This window comes from Choloepus didactylus, chromosome Y (assembly GCF_015220235.1).
Source record: "Choloepus didactylus isolate mChoDid1 chromosome Y, mChoDid1.pri, whole genome shotgun sequence".
In the NCBI taxonomy this organism is placed as follows: domain Eukaryota; kingdom Metazoa; phylum Chordata; class Mammalia; order Pilosa; family Megalonychidae; genus Choloepus; species Choloepus didactylus.
The window spans coordinates 25,052,801-25,073,556 of record NC_051335.1 but is presented as its reverse complement, the minus strand read 5'-3'; the positions used below and the strand labels follow the sequence as shown (position 1 = coordinate 25,073,556).

Genomic DNA, 20,756 nt, shown 5'->3' with positions numbered 1-20,756 from the left:
TTCATACTGGACACCCAACGGTAATCCTGAAAGACAAAAAGGTAATCTAGAGCTGAAGAGACCAGACACAAGCTTGAGACTGATTGAGAAATCACCTTCACATCTGCTAATCTTTTCATTTCATACTAAACAGACAGCAAAAAATAGCATATACACCCTTTTAAGACTTGATTCCTAAAGAACAGGTGAGAAAGTTAGGAAATTATCAAGGACGGTGAAAAGAAATTGGGTTATCAGAAAAAACACTGTATAAAGAGTGTTATATTTTATCTAATATGATAGGATAGGAAAAAAAATCAAACAATGATTTATGGAAAGGAAGTTCTTTCTCAAGGGTCAAAATCCCTGAAGTAACCAACAGTTGATATTATAATAGCCCTCCTTTAAGCTTGCTTACATATAAATAGAAAATAAGAAATTCTTTAACTTTTCAGCTTATCATTTTGACAGTAAATATAATTTAAAAGTGATTTAAAAATATATAAATGTGATGACCATATCTTGACAATGCAGCTCACTAAAACTCAACTCCTTAGAAATATCATTAAAAGGCCTGCAAAAGTAGGAGTGAATTTACTTTTCTCTTCTAACCGAATATAATACAATATGTCCTTCTTCCCGTAGTTAAACTGCCTCAAATTTAAAACATAAAATGGAATTGACATTTTTAAGTCCATTACAATGTAAAACTAGTACCATGTGAGTATGAGGAATACAAATTTTTAGGGAGGTCTCAACTATATATTGGAATTATTACACACAATTAAAAGAAAGCAAAAAGATTCAGAAAGAAAACACATGGATCACTGTGCCAGTTTGGATGTATTATGTCCCCCAAAATGCTATGTGCTTTGATGAAATCTTGTGGGGGCAGATGTATTAGTGTTGATTAGATTGGAATTCTTTGATTGAGTGTTTCCATGGAGACTTGACTCAATCAACTGTAGGTGAAACTTCTGATTGGATAATTTCCATGGAGGCATTACCCCGCCCATTCAGGATGGGTATTAACTGGATCACTGGAGTCATACAAAGGAGTTCACATACAGAAGGACCTCAGATCAGCTAAGAGTGACATTTTGGAAAGGAGCTGCAGCCAAGATAGACATTTTAGAGAATGCCATTTTGAAACGCAACCTGGGAGCAAGCAGATGCCAGCCACATACCTTCCCAGCTAACAGAGGTTTTCCGGATGCCAATGGCCTTTCTCTAGTGAAAGTACACTATTGCTGATACCTTACCTTGGACACCTTATGGCCTAAAGACTGTAACTTTGTAACCAAATAAACCCCCTTTATACAAGTCAATCCATTTCTGGTATTTTGCATTCCAGCAGCATTAGCAAACTGGAACAATCACAAAGAAGGAATCCAAATTGCCTCACTTATATTTTTGAACGGTAACAGAACAGCATTGTATTTTTTTTCCTAAGAAATGAGTTTGGAAGAAAAAGCAAAACGTCAGAGAGTTGTCAAAGAAGAGATGGAAAGTAACTGAAACAAGCTGGACCAAAAGAAAACAGCAGGTGCCAGAAAAAGAAACTTCACTGACAGCAGAAACAACACTCAATAAATATTTATTCAATTAATGAAGTAATGTCTATGTTTAAACACATGAGTAAAAATTCTTATTAATAGCCTTGAAGGTACACCTAATATTTAATTTGTTAAACCACTACAACTTTTAATGGGTTTTAAAATATTTACTTATTTGGTATCAATGTACAGCTTCATAAGCTTCCTATGGCTGAACATCTAAGAAGAAATAATGAAAGGAATACCTACTTGTAAACAATCATGGCAGATGGGCCAAAAACAATACATGCATAAAACTGAAAGCACCTGAATCAACAGAGACTAACTGGAAAACCACAGATTGTACTGCTTTATATGACGCAGTTCTCAATTCAAAAGTATGACCCGAGAAAGAGATGCAATAGCTTACAGCCAAACACTCTTTAAGTGAACATCTATAACTAATAACCATGTGGACAGGGTACAAGAAGATAATTTTTAAAAAAATAAAATCACATCTGGAAGAGCTAATTTGGTAGCATTTTCAGACACAAAGGTAAGTATATATCACAAATTGACTATGCGTTTTACTTGTCAGTTCAGTAACTTTCTCTCTCTCACAAGAACCACTAAAGCAACAGCAATCTACCCCCCAAGGGCCCATTTCTTTTAAAGGTAGTGTGCCCATTTGGCTTTGAGAGGAAAATGAAAGAGGAATAAAAAAAGAAAATAATCTTTTGATAAAGGTAACAGAATCATGTTTTTCATAGCTGATAAGAAATTTATCTAGGGATTCCGGTTTTACTGACATTTCTAAACTCTAATAGCCAGAAACATATTAACTCACAGAATCAAGGGATTGGTTTTTAAATAAAAACTTGGGGAAAAATTAGCAGCAAGAAAGAAAATTATATCAAAAAATTGGAAAATTATACCAACAATTTGGAATGTTACATGTTTTGTATAAATGTGGGCTAAAGGTTCAATGTTTTCTCCTTAAAGGACTAATTTAGCAGAGAATCTGGAAATACCCAAAATTTCAGGGAATAGCAAACTGTCCAGAGAAGGGAACTATCTCTTCAACCCAAACTAAAGGTAAATGCAATTAAAAGAATAATTTTAACCAATAGTTCAATCTTGTTAGGGATAACTGGCTTGATCAAAACTAGGTCAAAGAAGAAATGCAAGTTAAGCAGATTTCTAACTGAAAAATACAGGGAGTAACTAGAAAACTTTGCCCACATTAACTGGGGAAAGGCTTTGTAATTATTGTTATTTCTCTTCACCTCAGGGTTTGTTCTCCAAGTTGTCTGTTGGTCTGACACTAACGAAGAGCTTATCCAGCTGTGACTAGGCCTTAAGAAAAAAATGGTTCATGCTATACGAGATGGATTTGTACCCAAGCAATTTAAAAATTTACAATAAAAAGAACAACCAAGCAGGCTGAGGTTTGCATTGGCAGTCAGTGTACTCTCTGACTTGAAGGAAATAAAATGAAGATCAGAGAGCTGTTTCATGCTAAATGAAATCAGTGCTAGGAAATAGCCTCCTCATATAAATTAGGTATTCCTGACCACTTATCTGTATGCCCACTCATTTTACCAAGCCTGGAAACTCATTATTCTATTATATCCCCAATCTTCCAAATTTATTTTAACTTTACTTTGCTCACAGCTTTTAAAACATTTTTTAAATTGTGGAATATACATAGAGAAACGTGGTAACGTTCAACGTATAGTTTAACAAGCAATTACAGAGCAAATTTCAAAGTATGTTATGGGTTACAGTTCTACAATTTTAGTTATTTCCTTCCAGCTGTTCTAATATACTAGAGATTAAAAAAAAACCTATATAATGATTCAGTAGTCATAATCTTTTGTTAAAACCTATCTTATCTTTTGCTACACCCACCTCTCATTTGATCGCTCTCAGTCTTCAGGGATATCTGAGCAGTGACCATTTTAAGTTTCAATCTCAGGCTGTGGTGCTGCAAATTTCACATTCTTCAGTCCTCAGCCTGCTCAGAAATGTGCTTTTAGTTGGCCTGCAGGGTCCTTGCCCACTGTACACCCACAGACCTCTGGGGTAGGAGAGGGGCTCCTGGTGTTTCTGTTTAGCATCCTCCCTTATCCCTGTCTTTCCTCCCATGCACACTGCAGGCTTCCTTGGAGGAAGAATAAAGACAATGGAACACAGATTGTCTCTTTTGCCTGCTATTTGTCAGGCCAGCTCTGCTCAGCTCTTCGTCCCCTCTCCTCCCAAAGGGAGGCCCCCCCAGTCCTCCCCAGAGCCAGGCCCCTGAAGCAGCCCACCTCAGGTCTGAGGGTTAGGAATTGCATGCTGCACCAAGTTTTCTGTGTGCTTCCAACACAAGTCCCACTGGTTCCCGAGTTCCCTTAAAGGAGCTCCAGGCTGCAGAGCTGAAAAGGGTCATCTCTCCAGATGACTGCTGAGATGGGAGGTTGTAGCTTCTGGTCCCGGTGGCCGTCATAATTGAATAAATTCACCCCATCCTTTCAGATGTAATTTCTCTGCTTTTTCATCCAGGTCCCCACTACATATTGTAGAGGTCCTTCTCTGGTTGCTCATACCCTGGAATTGCTACCCCAGTCATTTTCTGCCATTTCTCTAGTTATCCCATGGGGAAGAAGTTTGCTCTACAGCTATTCTGACACCTTCCTGAAGTTGCTCATAATCCTCTAGTTTTTAATACTCCATGTTGCTGTTTCACTTCTGATTACATCAACATTCATACCGACGTTCTCTGCTTTCATTAGTGCTAACCTCTTTTATTACCACTAATTTCTGCCTCTAGTGAATGAAGATAAGTTTCTAACATAAAAAAAAGAGTATGTCACCCAAAGTCTGGGAAGCAGTCTTTTCATTAAGTTCTACATTATTCCTATCCTTATTAAAAGCACAGAGTTAGCTAAATTTACTAACAGATGCTACTTCAAAAGAGGCACACAAATAAAAATTTAAATGTAGGAGCAAAGCTCCAAAATCCTTTAAATATCTAAAGATTCCATTATAACAGAAGTACTAGTTTCTTTATTCATTCATTTCAAAAAAGACATTTTCAAATATTGAAACTACCATCCCTTTTTCATAAACTCTTTACTACAGCCATACCAGATAAAAAGATGATTTAAATACCTTCTGAGCAGCATTATTAATGCTGATTAATTATTGTTAAGAAAACACAAGAGGAAATGTATAACAAGTAAAGTAGTAGAGATTTCAGTCATTTATAAGGTAAAATCTATTATTTGTCAGTAATGAAACCCTAGCATGGTAGACTAAAAGAAACCAAGAGACCTCCATTTCTAAAGAGCTTCAAAAAGAAAACAGATGTTTGACATGGTGGCTTAGATATTCTGCTATCTAAACTGTTAAGTTTCCTTACTCAAGGGGCTTATTCTTGTTCATTTATTATTGTATCACCAGTACTTAGAACAGAAAGTATAGAACTTAGCACAAAGGAAGTATTCAATACATATTTTTTAAATGAGTGGATTATGGTAAAGGGTAGGCCTTACAATCTCACATTACAATAATAGCAGCAAATGTTTACTGAGCACTTAGTATGTGCCAGGCACTATTTAATAAGAGATTTATATGGTGTGAGTAGTTAACTCATTTAAATCTCCTTCTGTATTATTATTATCTCCACTTTACAGAAGAAAAACTGAAGCACAGAGAGATTAACTTGCTCAAGAACATTCCTTGGAATTGACTGAGCCAAATTCAAACCCAGGCTATCTGCCTCCAGGGTTTAAGCTCTTAACTACAACTCCATACTGCCTCTTTTGTGGTACGGCCTTCAAGCATCCAGTATTTTATGATTCTATACAGGTAACAAGGCCAAAGTAATACAAAGAGAACAAGGAACAAAGAATAATGAAGAAAAGACCGTATATTAGAGTATTGCAATGTTTTGTTTTGTTTTACTAGAGAAGAAAGGACTGTTTTGAATTTTATATTGCTTGAGCCTAAAAAAGTGACTGTTTCTCCTTTATTAGTCAACATATTTTTGGCTGTATTTAAAGAAGTATTTACAACTATCCTTATGAGGCCCTGGTGACAGACAATCCGGAAAACTGGGAAATATCATGCCAAAGACTAATACATGGATAAACAAATCTTAGGATCTTGATTAATTTTTCCAATAAAATAAGCAATAGCTATTTCTCCATCTACAATTTATAGAGCACTTTTACATCAAATTTGTTCACTTGACCACCAACCCTGAAATATTTCTACTTAGAGATACCGTTTATTGGTTAGGTCAAGTGGGAGGAAGAAAACAGAAAAGCAAGCTCAGAGAAAGTGGGCCAGACAGAGACACATATAACAGTATTCTAACATCATTTTCACTCACTTAAAAAAAAAGTATATTGGAATTAAACATTTTTATTTAGGTGGTCCTACTATTTATTTTGTCTGCATGATGAAAAGAATAATCATGATAATTATAAAGGAAATGGATAATGAAGTAGATGGATCAGGAAGATGGAAGATTCACCACGAAGTTAGGGGATATCCTAGTATCTTTCTAAATTAAATGTATAGGAGAAAATTAACCTTAAAAGACACACACATACACACACACACACAACAAATTTCCTACAAGTGCTAAATCCGATTTACCTACTTATTTATAAGGTTAGACTACATAACAAATAATCTCAACCAATGCTATTTTAAAGAACTAAAGATTTAGGTTGGTAACTTTTACAACTTTTTTCTTTTTTAGTCAATCATGAGTATTTTCTTATTTTGTTTAAGCTGGAGAAAGTCTCATCTATATAACCATGATCAAATCATATGATTTTGCATTAGAAAACCTAGAGTTAGAGGAGGCAATCAAAATATTCTGGAATATAATAATCTTGAATATATATCAACTATGCAAGCACAGTCATCAGTAAGAATTTCTAGCTACTTATTACTGGCTCTTACCCCTTCTTTTGGGTCTGTGTGGAGTCCACCTCCTGCATGACCATGCCAACATGTCCTCTTTTCTATCAGTGGCCATGCCTGGAGAGCCTAGTTGAAGAAGATACCGAGCAATCCATTAGTTATTACAGGATTTCAGATCTTCAAAAAGCTGGATTAGCCTAATCAAGTGAATGTTCCAGAAACAAATTCGGAGGCTGAGCTTTTGGCCTAGCATAGTAAAGCAAAACACCTTCAGAATTAGCTTATAGCTCAATTCATGCAAGGACTATGAAGATACAATGAATACTCATGTAGAAGTCACTTTCTCTACAAGGCATAAAGAATAAGGTAATCTTAAGTGAGGGCTATTTATACTTCTATAAGGCTGTCATCCAGTACCAATTACCCTTTAACATCCACAAAACCCAGCTTCCCACCTAAACAAAACACCAAAATATTCTGGACCTAATAGAAAAGGGAGCAGGTGTGAAATGCATATGAAAATTTCAGAGCACCTATAATTAAATAATTCACTATAGCACATAAGCTCAGAATAACTAGAAAGATCTTTTTAATGAAATTTTGTTATTACAAATACTTGGAATAGCATTTGAAATTAATGCTTAAATGTTTAACTTGTATCACACTTCTATTTAACTTATATTGGCTTTCTTACTGTCATTCACTACTACAGTGCTGGTAATTTATTATTTCATCATTGGCAAGCAAATTATAATATATACTTAACTATATTCCACTTGCTCTTCATGTGTATACATTTTTATTTTACAATTAATATGGTTGATTTTACACAACTTATCTTTTTTTCTTACTATTTTGGCTCACATATATAATTAGAAACCAAGTACATTTTAATAGTTAATAGTTTATCTTGTGTTATAATCATTTGCACACATGTTGTGTCTTTCCTACTACACAGCAAATTTCTTACGATTAGGGTCAGTTTCTTCAATCCTTATATCTACCTTACCATATGCAACAGTGTCTTGCAGATGAGCAGGGTAGGTTTCAACGCTTGTTGGATTAGCTTAAAAATACATAGGTATCGAGGCGGGGCAAGATGGTGGACTGGTGAGCTGTATGTTTTAGTTACTCCTCCAGGAAAGTAGGTGGAAAGCCAGGAACTGCGTGGACTGGACAACACAGAGCAATCTGACTTTGGGCATACTTCATACAACACTCATGAAAACGTGGAACTGCGGAGATCAGCGAAATCTGTAAGTTTTTGCGGCCAGGGGACCCGCGCCCCTCCCTGCCAGGCTCAGTCCCGTGGGAGGAGGGGCTGTCAGCTCCAGGAAGGAGAAGGGAGAACTGCAGTGGCAGCCTTTATCGGAAACTCATTCTACTGATCCAAACTGCAACCATAGATGGACTGAGACCAGACACCAGAGAATCTGGGAGCAGCCAGCCCAGCAGAGAGGAGACAGGCATAGAAAAAAAACAACACGAAAAACTCCAAAATAAAAGCGGAGGATTTTTGGAGTTTTGGTGAACATAGAAAGGGGAAGGGCAGAGCTCAGGCCCTCAGGCGCATATGCAAATCCCGAAGAAAAGCTGATCTCTCTGCCCTGTGGACCTTTCCTTAATGGCCCTGGTTGCTTTGTCTCTTAGCATTTCAAAAACCCATTAGATCTCTGAGGAGGGCCCTTTTTTTTTTTAATCCTTTTTCCTTTTTCTAAAACAATTACTCTAAGAAGCCCAATACAGAAAGCTTCAAAGACTTGCAATTTGGGCAGGTCAAGTCAAGAGCAGAATTAAGAGAGCTCTGAGACAAAACGCAATAATCCAGTGGCTGAGAAAATTCACTAAACACCACAACTTTCCAAGAAAAGGGGGGTGTCCGCTCACAGCCATCATCCTGCTGGACAGGAAACACTCCTGCCCATCGCCAGCCCCATGGCCCAGAGCTGCCCCACACAACCCAGTGTGACGGAAGTGCTTCAAATAACAGGCACACACCACAAAACTGGGCGTGGACATTAGCCTTCCCTGCAACCTCAGCTGATTGTCCCAGAGTTGGGAAGGTGGAGCAGTGTGAATTAACAAAGCCCCATTCAGCCATCATTTGAGCAGACTGGGAGGCTCCCTACACAGCCCAGCAGCCCAGAACTGCCCTAGGGGGACGGCACTCACCGGTGAAATAGCACAGTCATCCCTCAACAGAGGACCCGGGGTGCACGGCCTGGAAGAGGGGCCCACTTGCAAGTCTCAGGAGCCATACACCAATACCAAGGACGTGTGGGTCAGTGGCAGAGACAAACTGTGGCAGGACTGAACTGAAGGATTAGACTACTGCAGCAGCTTTAAAACTCTAGGATCACCAGGGAGATCTGATTGTTAGGGCCATCCCCCTCCCTGACTGCCCAGAAACACGCCCCATATACAGGGCAGGCAACACCAACTACACATGCAAGCTTGGTACACCAATTGGACCCCACAAGACTCACTTCCCCCACTCACCAAAAAGGCTAAGCAGGGGAGAACTGGCTTGTGGAGAACAGGTGGCTCGTGGACGCCACCTGCTGGTTAGTTAGAGAAAGTGTACTCCACGAAGCTGTAGATCTGATAAATTAGAGATAAGGACTTCAATTGGTCTACAAATCATAAAAGAACCCTATCAAGTTCAGCAAATGCCACGAGGCCAAAAACAACAGAAAATTATAAAGCATATGAAAAAACCAGACGATATGGATAACCCAAGCCCAAGCACCCAAATCAAAAGATCAGAAGAGACACAGCACCTAGAGCAGCTACTCAAAGAACTAAAGATGAACAATGAGACCATAGTATGGGATACGAAGGAAATCAAGAAGACCCTAGAAGAGCATAAAGAAGACATTCCAAGACTAAATAAAAAAATGGATGATCTTATGGAAATTAAAGAAACTGCTGACCAAATTAAAAAGATTCTGGACACTCATAGTACAAGACTAGAGGAAGTTGAACAACGAATCAGTGACCTGGAAGATGACACAATGGAAAATGAAAGCATAAAAGAAAGAATGGGGAAAAAAATTGAAAAAATCGAAATGGACCTCAGGGATATGATAGATAATATGAAACGTCCAAATATAAGACTCATTGGTGTCCCAGAAGGGGAAGAAAAGGGTAAAGGTCTAGGAAGAGTATTCAAAGAAATTGTTGGGAAAAAGCTCCCAAATCTTCTAAACATAAATACACAAATCATAAATGCTCAGCGAAGTCCGAATAGAATAAATCCAAATAAACCCACTCCGAGACATATACTGATCACACTGTCAAACACAGAAGAGAAGGAGCAAGTTCTGAAAGCAGCAAGAGAAAAGCAATTCACCACATACAAAGGAAACAGCATAAGACTAAGTAGTGACTACTCAGCAGCCACCATGGAGGCGAGAAGGCAGTGGCACGATATATTTAAAATTCTGAGTGAGAAAAATTTCCAGCCAAGAATACTTTATCCAGCAAAGCTCTCCTTCAAATTTCAGGGGGAGATTAAATTTTTCACAGACAAACAAATGCTGAGAGAATTTGCTAACAAGAGACCTGCCCTACTGGAGAAACTAAAGGGAGCCCTACAGACAGAGAAACAAAGAAAGGACAGAGAGACTTGGAGAAAGGTTCAGTACTAAAGAGATTCGGTATGGGTACAATAAAGGATATTAATAGAGAGAGGGGAAAAATATGGCAAACATAAACCAAAGGATAAGATGGCTGATTCAAGAAATGCCTTCACGGTTATAACGTTGAATGTAAATGGATTAAACTCCCCAATTAAAAGATACAGATTCGCAGAATGGATCAAAAAAATGAACCATCAATATGTTGCATACAAGAGACTCATCTTAGACATAGGGACACAAAGAAACTGAAAGTGAAAGGATGGAAAAAAATTTTTCATGCAAGCTACAGCCAAAAGAAAGCAGGTGTAGCAATATTAATCTCAGATAAAATAGACTTCAAATGCAGGGATGTTTTGAAAGACAAAGAAGGCCACTACATACTAATAAAAGGGGCAATTCAGCAAGAAGAAATAACAATCGTAAATGTCTATGCACCCCATCAAGGTGCCACAAAATACATGAGAGAAACACTGGCAAAACTAAAGGAAGCAATTGATGTTTCCACAATAATTGTGGGAGACTTCAACACATCACTCTCTCCTATAGATAGATCAACCAGACAGAAGACCAATAAGGAAATTGAAAACCTAAACAATCTGATAAATGAATTAGATTTAACAGACATATACAGGACATTACATCCCAAATCACCAGGATACACATACTTTTCTAGTGCTCACAGAACTTTCTCCAGAATAGATCATATGCTGGGACATAAAACAAGCCTCAATAAATTTAAAAAGATTGAAATTATTCAAAGCACATTCTCTGACCACAATGGAATACAATTAGAAGTCAATAACCATCAGAGATTTAGAAAATTCACAAATACCTGGAGGTTAAACAACACACTCCTAAACAATCAGTGGGTTAAAGAAGAAATAGCAAGAGAAATTGCTAAATATATAGAGACAAACGAAAATGAGAACACAACATACCAAAACCTATGGGATGCAGCAAAAGCAGTGCTAAGGGGGAAATTTATAGCAGTAAACGCATATATTAAAAAGGAAGAAAGAGCCAAAAAGAAAGAACTAATGGATAAACTGAAGAAGCTAGAAAATGAACAGCAAACCAATCCTAAACCAAGTAGAAGAAAAGAAATAACAAGGATTAAAGCAGAAATAAATGACATAGAGAACAAAAAAACAATAGAGAGGATAAATATCACCAAAAGTTGGTTCTTTGAGAAGATCAACAAGATTGACAAGCCCCTAGCTAGACTGACAAAATCAAAAAGAGAGAAGACCCATATAAACAAAATAATGAATGAAAAAGGTGACATAACTGCAGATCCTGAAGAAATTAAAAAAATTATAAGAGGATATTATGAACAACTGTATGGCAATAAACTGGACAATGTAGAAGAAATGGACAATTTCCTGGAAACATATGAACAACCTAGACTGACCAGAGAAGAAATAGAAGAACTCAACCAACCCATCACAAGCAAAGAGATCCAATCAGTCATCAAAAAACTTCCCACAAATAAATGCCCAGGGCCAGATGGCTTCACAGGGGAATTCTACCAAACTTTCCAGAAAGAACTGACACCAATCTTACTCAAACTCTTTCAAAACATTGAAGAAAATGGAACACTACCTAACTCATTTTATGAAGCTAACATCAATCTAATACCAAAACCAGGCAAACATGCTACAAAAAAGGAAAACTACCGGCCAATCTCCCTAATGAATATAGATGCAAAAATCCTCAACAAAATACTTGCAATTCGAATCCAAAGACAAATTAAAAAAAATCATACACCATGACCAAGTGGGGTTCATTCCAGGCATGCAAGGATGGTTCAACGTAAGAAAAACAATCAATGTATTACAACACATTAAAAACTCGAAAGGGAAAAATCAATTGATCATCTCAATAGATGCTGAAAAAACATTTGACAAAATCCAACATCCGTTTTTGATAAAAACACTTCAAAATTTAGGTGATGAATGTACAACTATGTAATGGTACTGTAAACAATCGAAAGTACAATTTGTTTTGTATGACTGCGTGGTATGTGAATATATCTCAATAAAATGATGATTAAAAAAAAAAAAAACACTTCAAAAGGTAGGAATTGAAGGAAACTTCCTCAACATGATAAAGAGCATATATGAAAAACCCACAGCCAGCATAGTACTCAATGGTGAGAGACTGAAAGCCTTCCCTCTAAGATCAGGAACAAGACAAGGATGCCCGCTGTCACCACTGTTATTCAACATTGTGCTGGAAGTGCTAGCCAGGGCAATCCGGCAAGACAAAGAAATAAAAGGCATCCAAATTGGAAAAGAAGAAGTAAAACTGTCATTGTTTGCAGACTATATGATCTTATATCTAGAAAACCCTGAGAAATCGACGATACAGCTACTAGAGCTAATAAACAAATTTAGCAAAGTAGCGGGATACAAGATTAATGCACGTAAGTCAGTAATGTTTCTATATGCTAGAAATGAACAAACTGAAGAGACACTCAAGAAAAAGATACCATTTTCAATAGCAACTAAAAAAATCAAGTACCTAGGAATCAACTTAACCAACGATGTAAAAGACCTATACAAAGAAAACTACATAACTCTACTAAAAGAAATAGAAGGGGACCTTAAAAGATGGAAAAATATTCCATGTTCATGGATAGGAAGGCTAAATGTCATTAAGATGTCAATTCTACCCAAACTCATCTACAGATTCAATGCAATCCCAATCAAAATTCCAACAACCTGCTTTGCAGACTTGGAAAAGCTAGTTATCAAATTTCTTTGGAAAGGGAAGATGCCTCGAATTGCTAAAGACACTCTAAAAAAGAAAAACGAAGTGGGAGGACTTACACTCCCTGACTTTGAAGCTTATTATAAAGCCACAGTTGCCAAAACAGCATGGTACTGGCACAAAGATAGACATATAGATCAATGGAATCGAATTGAGAATTCAGAGATAGACCCTCAGATCTATGGCCGACTGATCTTTGATAAGGCCCCCAAAGTCACTGAACTGAGCCATAATGGTCTTTTCAACAAATGGGGCTGGGAGAGTTGGATATCCATATCCAAAAGAATGAAAGAGGACCCCTACCTCACCCCCTACACAAAAATTAACTCAAAATGGACCAAAGATCTCAATATAAAAGAAAGTACCATAAAACTCCTAGAAGATAATGTAGGAAAACATCTTCAAGACCTTGTATTAGGCGGCCACTTCCTAGACTTTACACCAAAAGCACAAGCAACAAAAGAGAAAATAGATAAATGGGAACTCCTCAAGCTTAGAAGTTTCTGCACCTCAAAGGAATTTCTCAAAAAGGTAAAGAGGCAGCCAACTCAATGGGAAAAAATTTTTGGAAACCATGTATCTGACAAAAGACTGATATCTTGCATATACAAAGAAATCCTACAACTCAATGACAATAGTACAGACAGCCCAATTATAAAATGGGCAAAAGATATGAAAAGACAGTTCTCTGAAGAGGAAATACAAATGGCCAAGAAACACATGAAAAAATGTTCAGCTTCACTAGCTATTAGAGAGATGCAAATTAAAACCACAATGAGATACCATCTAACACCGGTTAGAATGGCTGCCATTAAACAAACAGGAAACTACAAATGCTGGAGGGGATGTGGAGAAATTGGAACTCTTATTCACTGTTGGTGGGAGTGTATAATGGTTCAGCCACTCTGGAAGTCAGTCTGGCAGTTCCTTAGAAAACTAGATATAGAGCTACCATTCGATTCGGCGATTGCACTTCTCGGTATATACCCGGAAGATCGGAAAGCAGTGACACGAACAGATATCTGCACGCCAATGTTCATAGCAGCATTATTCACAATTGCCAAGAGATGGAAACAACCCAAATGTCCTTCAACAGATGAGTGGATAAATAAAATGTGGTATATACACACGATGGAATACTACGCGTCAGTAAGAAGGAACGATCTCGTGAAACATATGACAACATGGATGAACCTTGAAGACATAATGCTGAGTGAAATAAGCCAGGCACAAAAAGAGAAATATTATATGCTACCACTAATGTGAACTTTGAAAAATGTAAAACAAATGGTTTATAATGTAGAATGTAGGGGAACTAGCAGTAGAGAGTAATTAAGGAAGGGGGAACAATAATCCAAGAAGAACAGATAAGCTTTTTAACGTTCTGGGGATGCCCAGAAATGACTATGGTCTGTTAATTTCTAATGGATATAGTAGGAACAAGTTCACAGAAAGGTTGCTATATTATGTAACTTTCTTGGGGTAAAGCAGGAACATGTTGGAAGTAAAGCAGTTATCTTAGGTTAGTTGTCTTTTTCTTACTCCCTTGTTATGGTCTCTTTGAAATGTTCTTTTATTGTATGTTTGTTTTCTTTTTAACTTTTTTTTCATACAGTTGATTTAAAAAAGAAGGGAAAGTTAAAAAAAAAAAAAGAAAGAAAGAAAAACAAGGAAAAAAAATGATGTAGTGCCCCCTTGAGGAGCCTGTGGAGAATGCAGGGGTATTCGCCTACCCCACCTCCATGGTTGCTAACATGACCACAGACATAGGGGACTGGTGGTTTGATGGGTTGAGCCCTCTACCATAAGTTTTACCCTTGGGAAGACGGTTGCTGCAAAGGAGAGGCTAGGCCTCCCTATATTTGTGCCTAAGAGTCTCCTCCTGAATGCCTCTTTGTTGCTCAGATGTGGCCCTCTCTCTCTGGCTAAGCCAACTTGAAAGGTGAAATCACTGCCCTCCCCCCTACGTGGGATCAGACACCCAGGGGAGTGAATCTCCCTGGCAACGTGGAATATGACTCCCGGGGAGGAATGTAGACCCGGCATCGTGGGACGGAGAGCATCTTCTTGACCAAAAGGGGGATGTGAAAGGAAATGAAATAAGCTTCAGTGGCAGAGAGATTCCAAAAGGAGCCAAGAGGTCACTCTGGTGGGCACTCTTATGCACACTTTAGACAACCCTTTATAGGTTCTAAAGAATTGGGGTAGCTGGTGGTGGATATCTGAAACTATCAAACTACAACCCAGAACCCATGAATCTCGAAGACAGATGTATAAAAATGTAGCTTATGAGGCGTGACAATGGGATTGGGAAAGCCATAGGGACCACACTCCACTTAGTCTAGTTTATGGATGGATGAGTAGAAAAATAGGGGAAGGAAAGAAACAGACAAAGGTACCCAGTGTTGTTTTTTACTTCAATTGCTCTTTTTCACTGTAATTATTATTCTTGTTATTTTTGTGTGTGTGCTAATGAAGGTGCCAGGGATTGATTTAGGTGATGAATGTACAACTATGTAATGGTACTGTAAACAATCGAAAGTACGATTTGTTTTGTATGACTGCGTGGTATGTGAATATATCTCAATAAAATGAAGATAAAAAAAAGACTATCAACAATTTATATCAAGGAGTCTGTTGAACAATACACGGTAATGAGGTCTTCAACAAAGCAAAAGACTCAAACATAAACAAACTTAGTGATCTCATGAACAATGAGAAAATTAAGCACATTTTCCCATAAAACTCTAATGTAATAATAGAAAATCTATTCCAAGAATAATGTCTTGGAGATTAACAGCAAATATTTGTTAACTGGGAAGAAAACAGGAAAGTATCCAGATTTAGACATCTTCTAATTTTCTAGTCTTTTTATATCTTGGAGATTTACTTGTCTCATTTTAAAGTGCTAGAAATTTTTAAAGGTATCTTTCACTTACATTAACAATGGAAAATATCATCAATATGTAAACTCAGCAACACCCCATGGATACTAATACAATTAAAAGTCCATTGGTATTCTGCGACCTGAACATCTTCTAAGGTAAGGAAACTTTACTCAAAAACTTACAACATTCCATATGTCAGATAAAATTACCATGATAAATTTAAGTTTCAACAAGTGGCCATTAAGCATTCATAAAAGTTTTCTGAAAATGTTACTTTAATTGGTACTAATCTCAAGAAATTCAGACAGATTTCTTTTTCCATTTCCAATAGCAGAAACATACCTTCTTATTCTCTCACCAGTACTTGGAAAAATTTGAAAAGGGAAATTAACTCAGAAAACGTAAACCATGTAATAAATACGTAATATAGATTGGAAAATGCTCCAAGGGCTTGCATGTTTTTCCTGGCTAAATGTAGAAATGTCTGCTTAATCTTACCTTTGTTGTATCTAATAACTGTCTTGAACTGTCTTTTTGTAATCTCTGCCATGTGCTATGTCTTAATGATTCTGGGATCTGTTGAAGGAGAACAGTTAATATTCAAAGATTATTTCCTTTATTGTCATAAACATACATAAAATTAAAACCACACCCAATTGTAGAGAGATGGATGTGCAAAAAATAAAATTTGTGGTCCAGGTATAAAACAAATTATATTAGTCATTAAAAATGACAAATTGGAAGATGGCAGAATGAGCTGCTTCAGGACTCTCGCTCCCTCACAGAAGCTATGAACAAAACAAGAACTGGCAGTATCATCTTTCTAAGCTCCAGGAAACAGTTAAAGGACTACGGTAACAGCGTGAGCACCAAATCAAGAAAAAGACTACTTATAAGCAGTAGTATCTCCTGGGGCCCTGCCTGGCCACTTACCTACCCCTCACCAGCTCAATGGGGTAGGGAGGATGAGGCAGCCAATGCTCCAGGTGAAGATCCCTGGTCCTGATTCTGGAGGGAGCACAGTAACCCTTGTGCACATATTTGGAATGTGGTCTGGCCAATCTGTCTGGTGGTGGCCTGAGGGACTCACCACCCCAGAACTTGCCCTGAGTGTAGAAGGCATTTCACAGAGCTCTCCTACATAATGTAGTGGGGGAGCAGTCAAGTTTTGCTGCCTGGGGAAGAAATTGCTGGATGTAGGAAATACAGTGCAGTGCCCAGGACCCTGAGAAAACTATTTCCTAGGGAGGAGGGGACATTCCTAACTGTGGGGGTGGTGTAATTCCTACAGCCACATGTGTATGCCTAAGAAAAGACACATGCTCAGAAAGGATCTGGGAAGCCCCTAGGATTTGGTCTTGACCAATTCTCTAACCCTTTGTATGGATAAGCCCTGAAGAAGAGCACCTGCACAGGGCAATCTGCAAAGAAAGGTGTTTTCCTTTTTTTCTTCTTTTTTTACTTTGTCAGTTCCTGGTATTCAAGGAAAAATCTGTTATAAAACCAGCTGCATACAAGTTCAAGGAATAGATGCCTCAGAGTCTAAAGTCCAGCAATAACATGTCATAATATCCAAATGTCCAGGTTTCAACAAAAGATCAGGAAACATAAATAGAAACAGGAAGCAATGGTGTAGGCAAAGGAGAAGATTAAAGCATGAGAAGCCAGCAATGAGGAGGAGTAAACTGAGGACACAACAGCAAATGCTTAAAAAAATGGTCTTAAATATGCTCAAAGAACTAAACAAAACATGAACAAACAACTGAAGGAAATGAGGAAAATGAAAGCTAAACATAAAAAAAAAAAATAAAATGCAAGAGATGGAAATTATGAAAAGGAACCAAACAGAGCTGAAGACCAAAGTAACAGAAATTTACAATTCCCTAGAGAGATTCCATAGCATTGGAGATAAGAGACAGAAGAATCATTAACTTAAGATAAGACAATGAAATCATCCAGTCTGAGAAGCAGAAAGAAGAGAGAATGAATAAAAGTGAACAAAGCCTGAGGAAACTATGAGATACTATCATGTATCCCAAAATACATATAGTGAGAATCCAAGAAGGAGAAGAAAGGGGCAGAGAGAATATTCAAAGAAATAATAGCAGAAAACATCCCAAATTAAACAAAAACATGAAAATAATCACTGAAGATGCTCAACAAACTCCAAACAGGACAAACCCAAATAGACACAAAGCATGGAATATCATAATCAAACTGTTTAATGCCACAGATAGAGAATTCTACAAGCTGCAAGAGAGAAGCAATGTGTCATGCACAAGGAAGAATCAATAAGATTAACTGCCTATTTCTCATCAGAAACCATGGAGGCAAGAAGTCATAATATATTTAAAGTACTGAAAGCAAAAAATTGCCAAGACTTCTGTATCTGGCAAAACTGTCTTTCAAAACTGAGGGAGTTGAAAACAGTCTGGGGAGAGAACCTAAGATGGCAGCTAGGAGAGACAGGGCAAAAAAACACCTCCATGAAAAATACTAGATAAAAGCCAGAAAGTGACCCAAAACACCAGTTCCAGCGATGCACCAGCTGGACAAGGTCTGCTAAATCCACAGGGACCGTGCACTTGGTGAAACCAGGAGTCTGTGTATGAAACGAGTGAGTAAGCTGCTGAATATCTGGCAGCCACACTGTGGTGTGGGGAAACCAAGGGTTGACGTTCCGAGGCAGACTAGTTCTTTTCTAAAAAAACCCAAAAGCGGCTGCAGATATGGCAGCAAGAACCGCACAGTGAAGCGCAGCAGGAATGGGCTGTGCGAATGCCTCAATATTTGGCAAGGAATACAGCTTTTTGCGCACCTGCTGCTAATTGTCTTCGAGCGAGGAAGGCAGAGGTGAGCCAAAAGGGGAAACAACCAAACCCCTTGCAGCCATCTTCCCGGCAGGCTGGGAATGTTCCTTCCCGGAGCCGGAGCCACAACCCAGAGCCAGGCCAAAAAACACAGTGTGACAGGAAGTGTTTCAAGCAACACATGTACATGCCACAATATTGGACGTGGACAATAGACTTTTGTGCACCCGCAGCTAACTGTCCCAGAGCTGGGAAGGCAGAGATGTGTGAAAGGGGGGAAATTAACAGGGCCCATTCAGCCATCCTTTCAGCATGCTGGTAACACCTCTACATGGCCCGGTGGCCCAGAACTTCCCTTGAGGGATTGCGCGCACTTGTGACATAGCACAACCTTCCCTCAGCAGAGGCCCTAGAAGGGCACGGCTTGGAAGAGGGACTCACTCAGAAATCCCAGGGACCATACACCAGTACAAAAAACTTGTGGGTCAGTGGCAGAGACAATCTGTGGCGAGACTGAAATGAAGGTATAGACTCTTGCAACAGACTTAAATCTCCAGGAACATGTGCGAGGTTTCCTTGTTAAAGCTGCCCTCTCTCCCTAACCACTCAGACACATGCCCTACATTCAGGGTGGACAGCACCAACAACACAACCAAACTTGGTGCACCAATTGGACCCCAAACATCACAAAGACAAAGCTGGGGAGAAGTGACTTGAGGGGAATAGGTGACTCGCAGATGCCATCTTCTGGTTAGTCAGAGAAAGTGTGTAACACCAAGCTGTAGATATGACAAATTAGAGATAAGTCTGTGAATAGTCCTACATATCCTAAAAGAACACTATCAAGTAAAGCAAATGCCAAGAGGCCAAAAACAACAGAAAATTTTAAGGCATATGATAAAACCAGATGATATGGATAACCCAAACCCAAACACCCAAATCAAAAGATCAGAGGAGACACAGGACTTGGAGCAATTAATCAAAGAACTAAAGACAACAAGAGCACGGCACAAGATATAAACGGCATGAAGAAGACCCTAGAAGAGCATAAAGAAGAAATTGCCGAGAATAGACGATTGTAGGGAAATAAAAGACACTGTTGACCAAATTAAAAAGATTCTGGATACTCATAGTACAAGACTACTGGAAGCTGAACAACAAATCAGCGACCTCGAGGACCACAGAATGGAAAATGAAAGAACAAAAGAAAGAATGGGGAAAAAAATTGAAAAAATCAAAATGGACCTGAGGGATACGATAGACAAAATAAAACATCCAAATATAAGACTCATTGGTGTCCCAGAAGGGGAAGAGAAGGGTAAAGTTCTACAAAGTGTATTCAAAGAAATTGTTGGGGAAAACTTCCCAAACCTTCTACACAATATAAATACACAGAGCATAAATGCCCAGAGAACTCCAAATAGAATGAATCCAAATAAACCCACTCCAAGACATATTCTGATCAGTGGGAGGACTTACACTCCCTGATTCTGAAATTTATTATAACGCCACAGTACTCAAAACAGCATGGTACTGGCACAATGATAAACATATAGATCAATGGAATCAAATTGAGAATTCGGAGATAGACCCCCAGATCTATGGCCGACTGATCTTTGGTAAGGCCCCCAAAGTCACTGAACTGGGTCATAGTGGTCTTTTCAACAAATGGGGCTAGGAGAGTTGGATATCCATATCCAAAAGAATGAAAGAGGACCCCTACCTCACCCCCTACACAAAAATTAACTCAAAATGGACCAAAGATCTCAATATAAAAGAAAGTACCATAAAACTCCTAGAAGATAATGTAGGGAAACATCTTCAAGACTTTGTATTAGGTGGCCATTTCCTAGACTTTACACCCAAAGCACAAGCAACAAAAGAAAAAATAGATAAATGAGAACTCCTGAAGCTTAGAAGTTTCTGCACCTCAAAGGAATTTGTCAAAAAGGTGAAGAGGCAGCCAACTCAATGGGAAAAAATTTTTGGAAACCATGTATCTGACAAAAGACTGATATCTTGCATATATAAAGAAATCCTACAACTCAATGACAATAGTACAGACAGCCCAAGTATAAAATGGGCAAAACATATGAAAAGACAGTTCTCTGAAGAGGAAATACAAATGGCCAAGAAACACATGATAAAATGTTCAGCTTCACTAGGTATTAGAGAGATGCAAATTAAGACCATAATGAGATACCACCT

The 20,756-nt window shown here is 38.2% G+C and overlaps 1 protein-coding gene across 1 annotated transcript in view; it reads right to left on the bottom strand.

The window, feature by feature from the left end:
* ABCB7 (ATP binding cassette subfamily B member 7) overlaps positions 1–16,320 on the bottom strand; it is a gene marked incomplete at its 5' end in the record, with an annotated part of 140,168 nt that extends 123,848 nt beyond the window's left edge. The window contains 2 exons of the mRNA XM_037822735.1: positions 6,477–6,563; positions 16,237–16,320. Coding sequence (XP_037678663.1) covers positions 6,477–6,563; positions 16,237–16,320 — 171 coding nt within the window. The remainder of the gene's footprint in view (positions 1–6,476; positions 6,564–16,236) is intronic.
* Between the last annotated feature and the right edge of the window lie 4,436 nt (positions 16,321–20,756).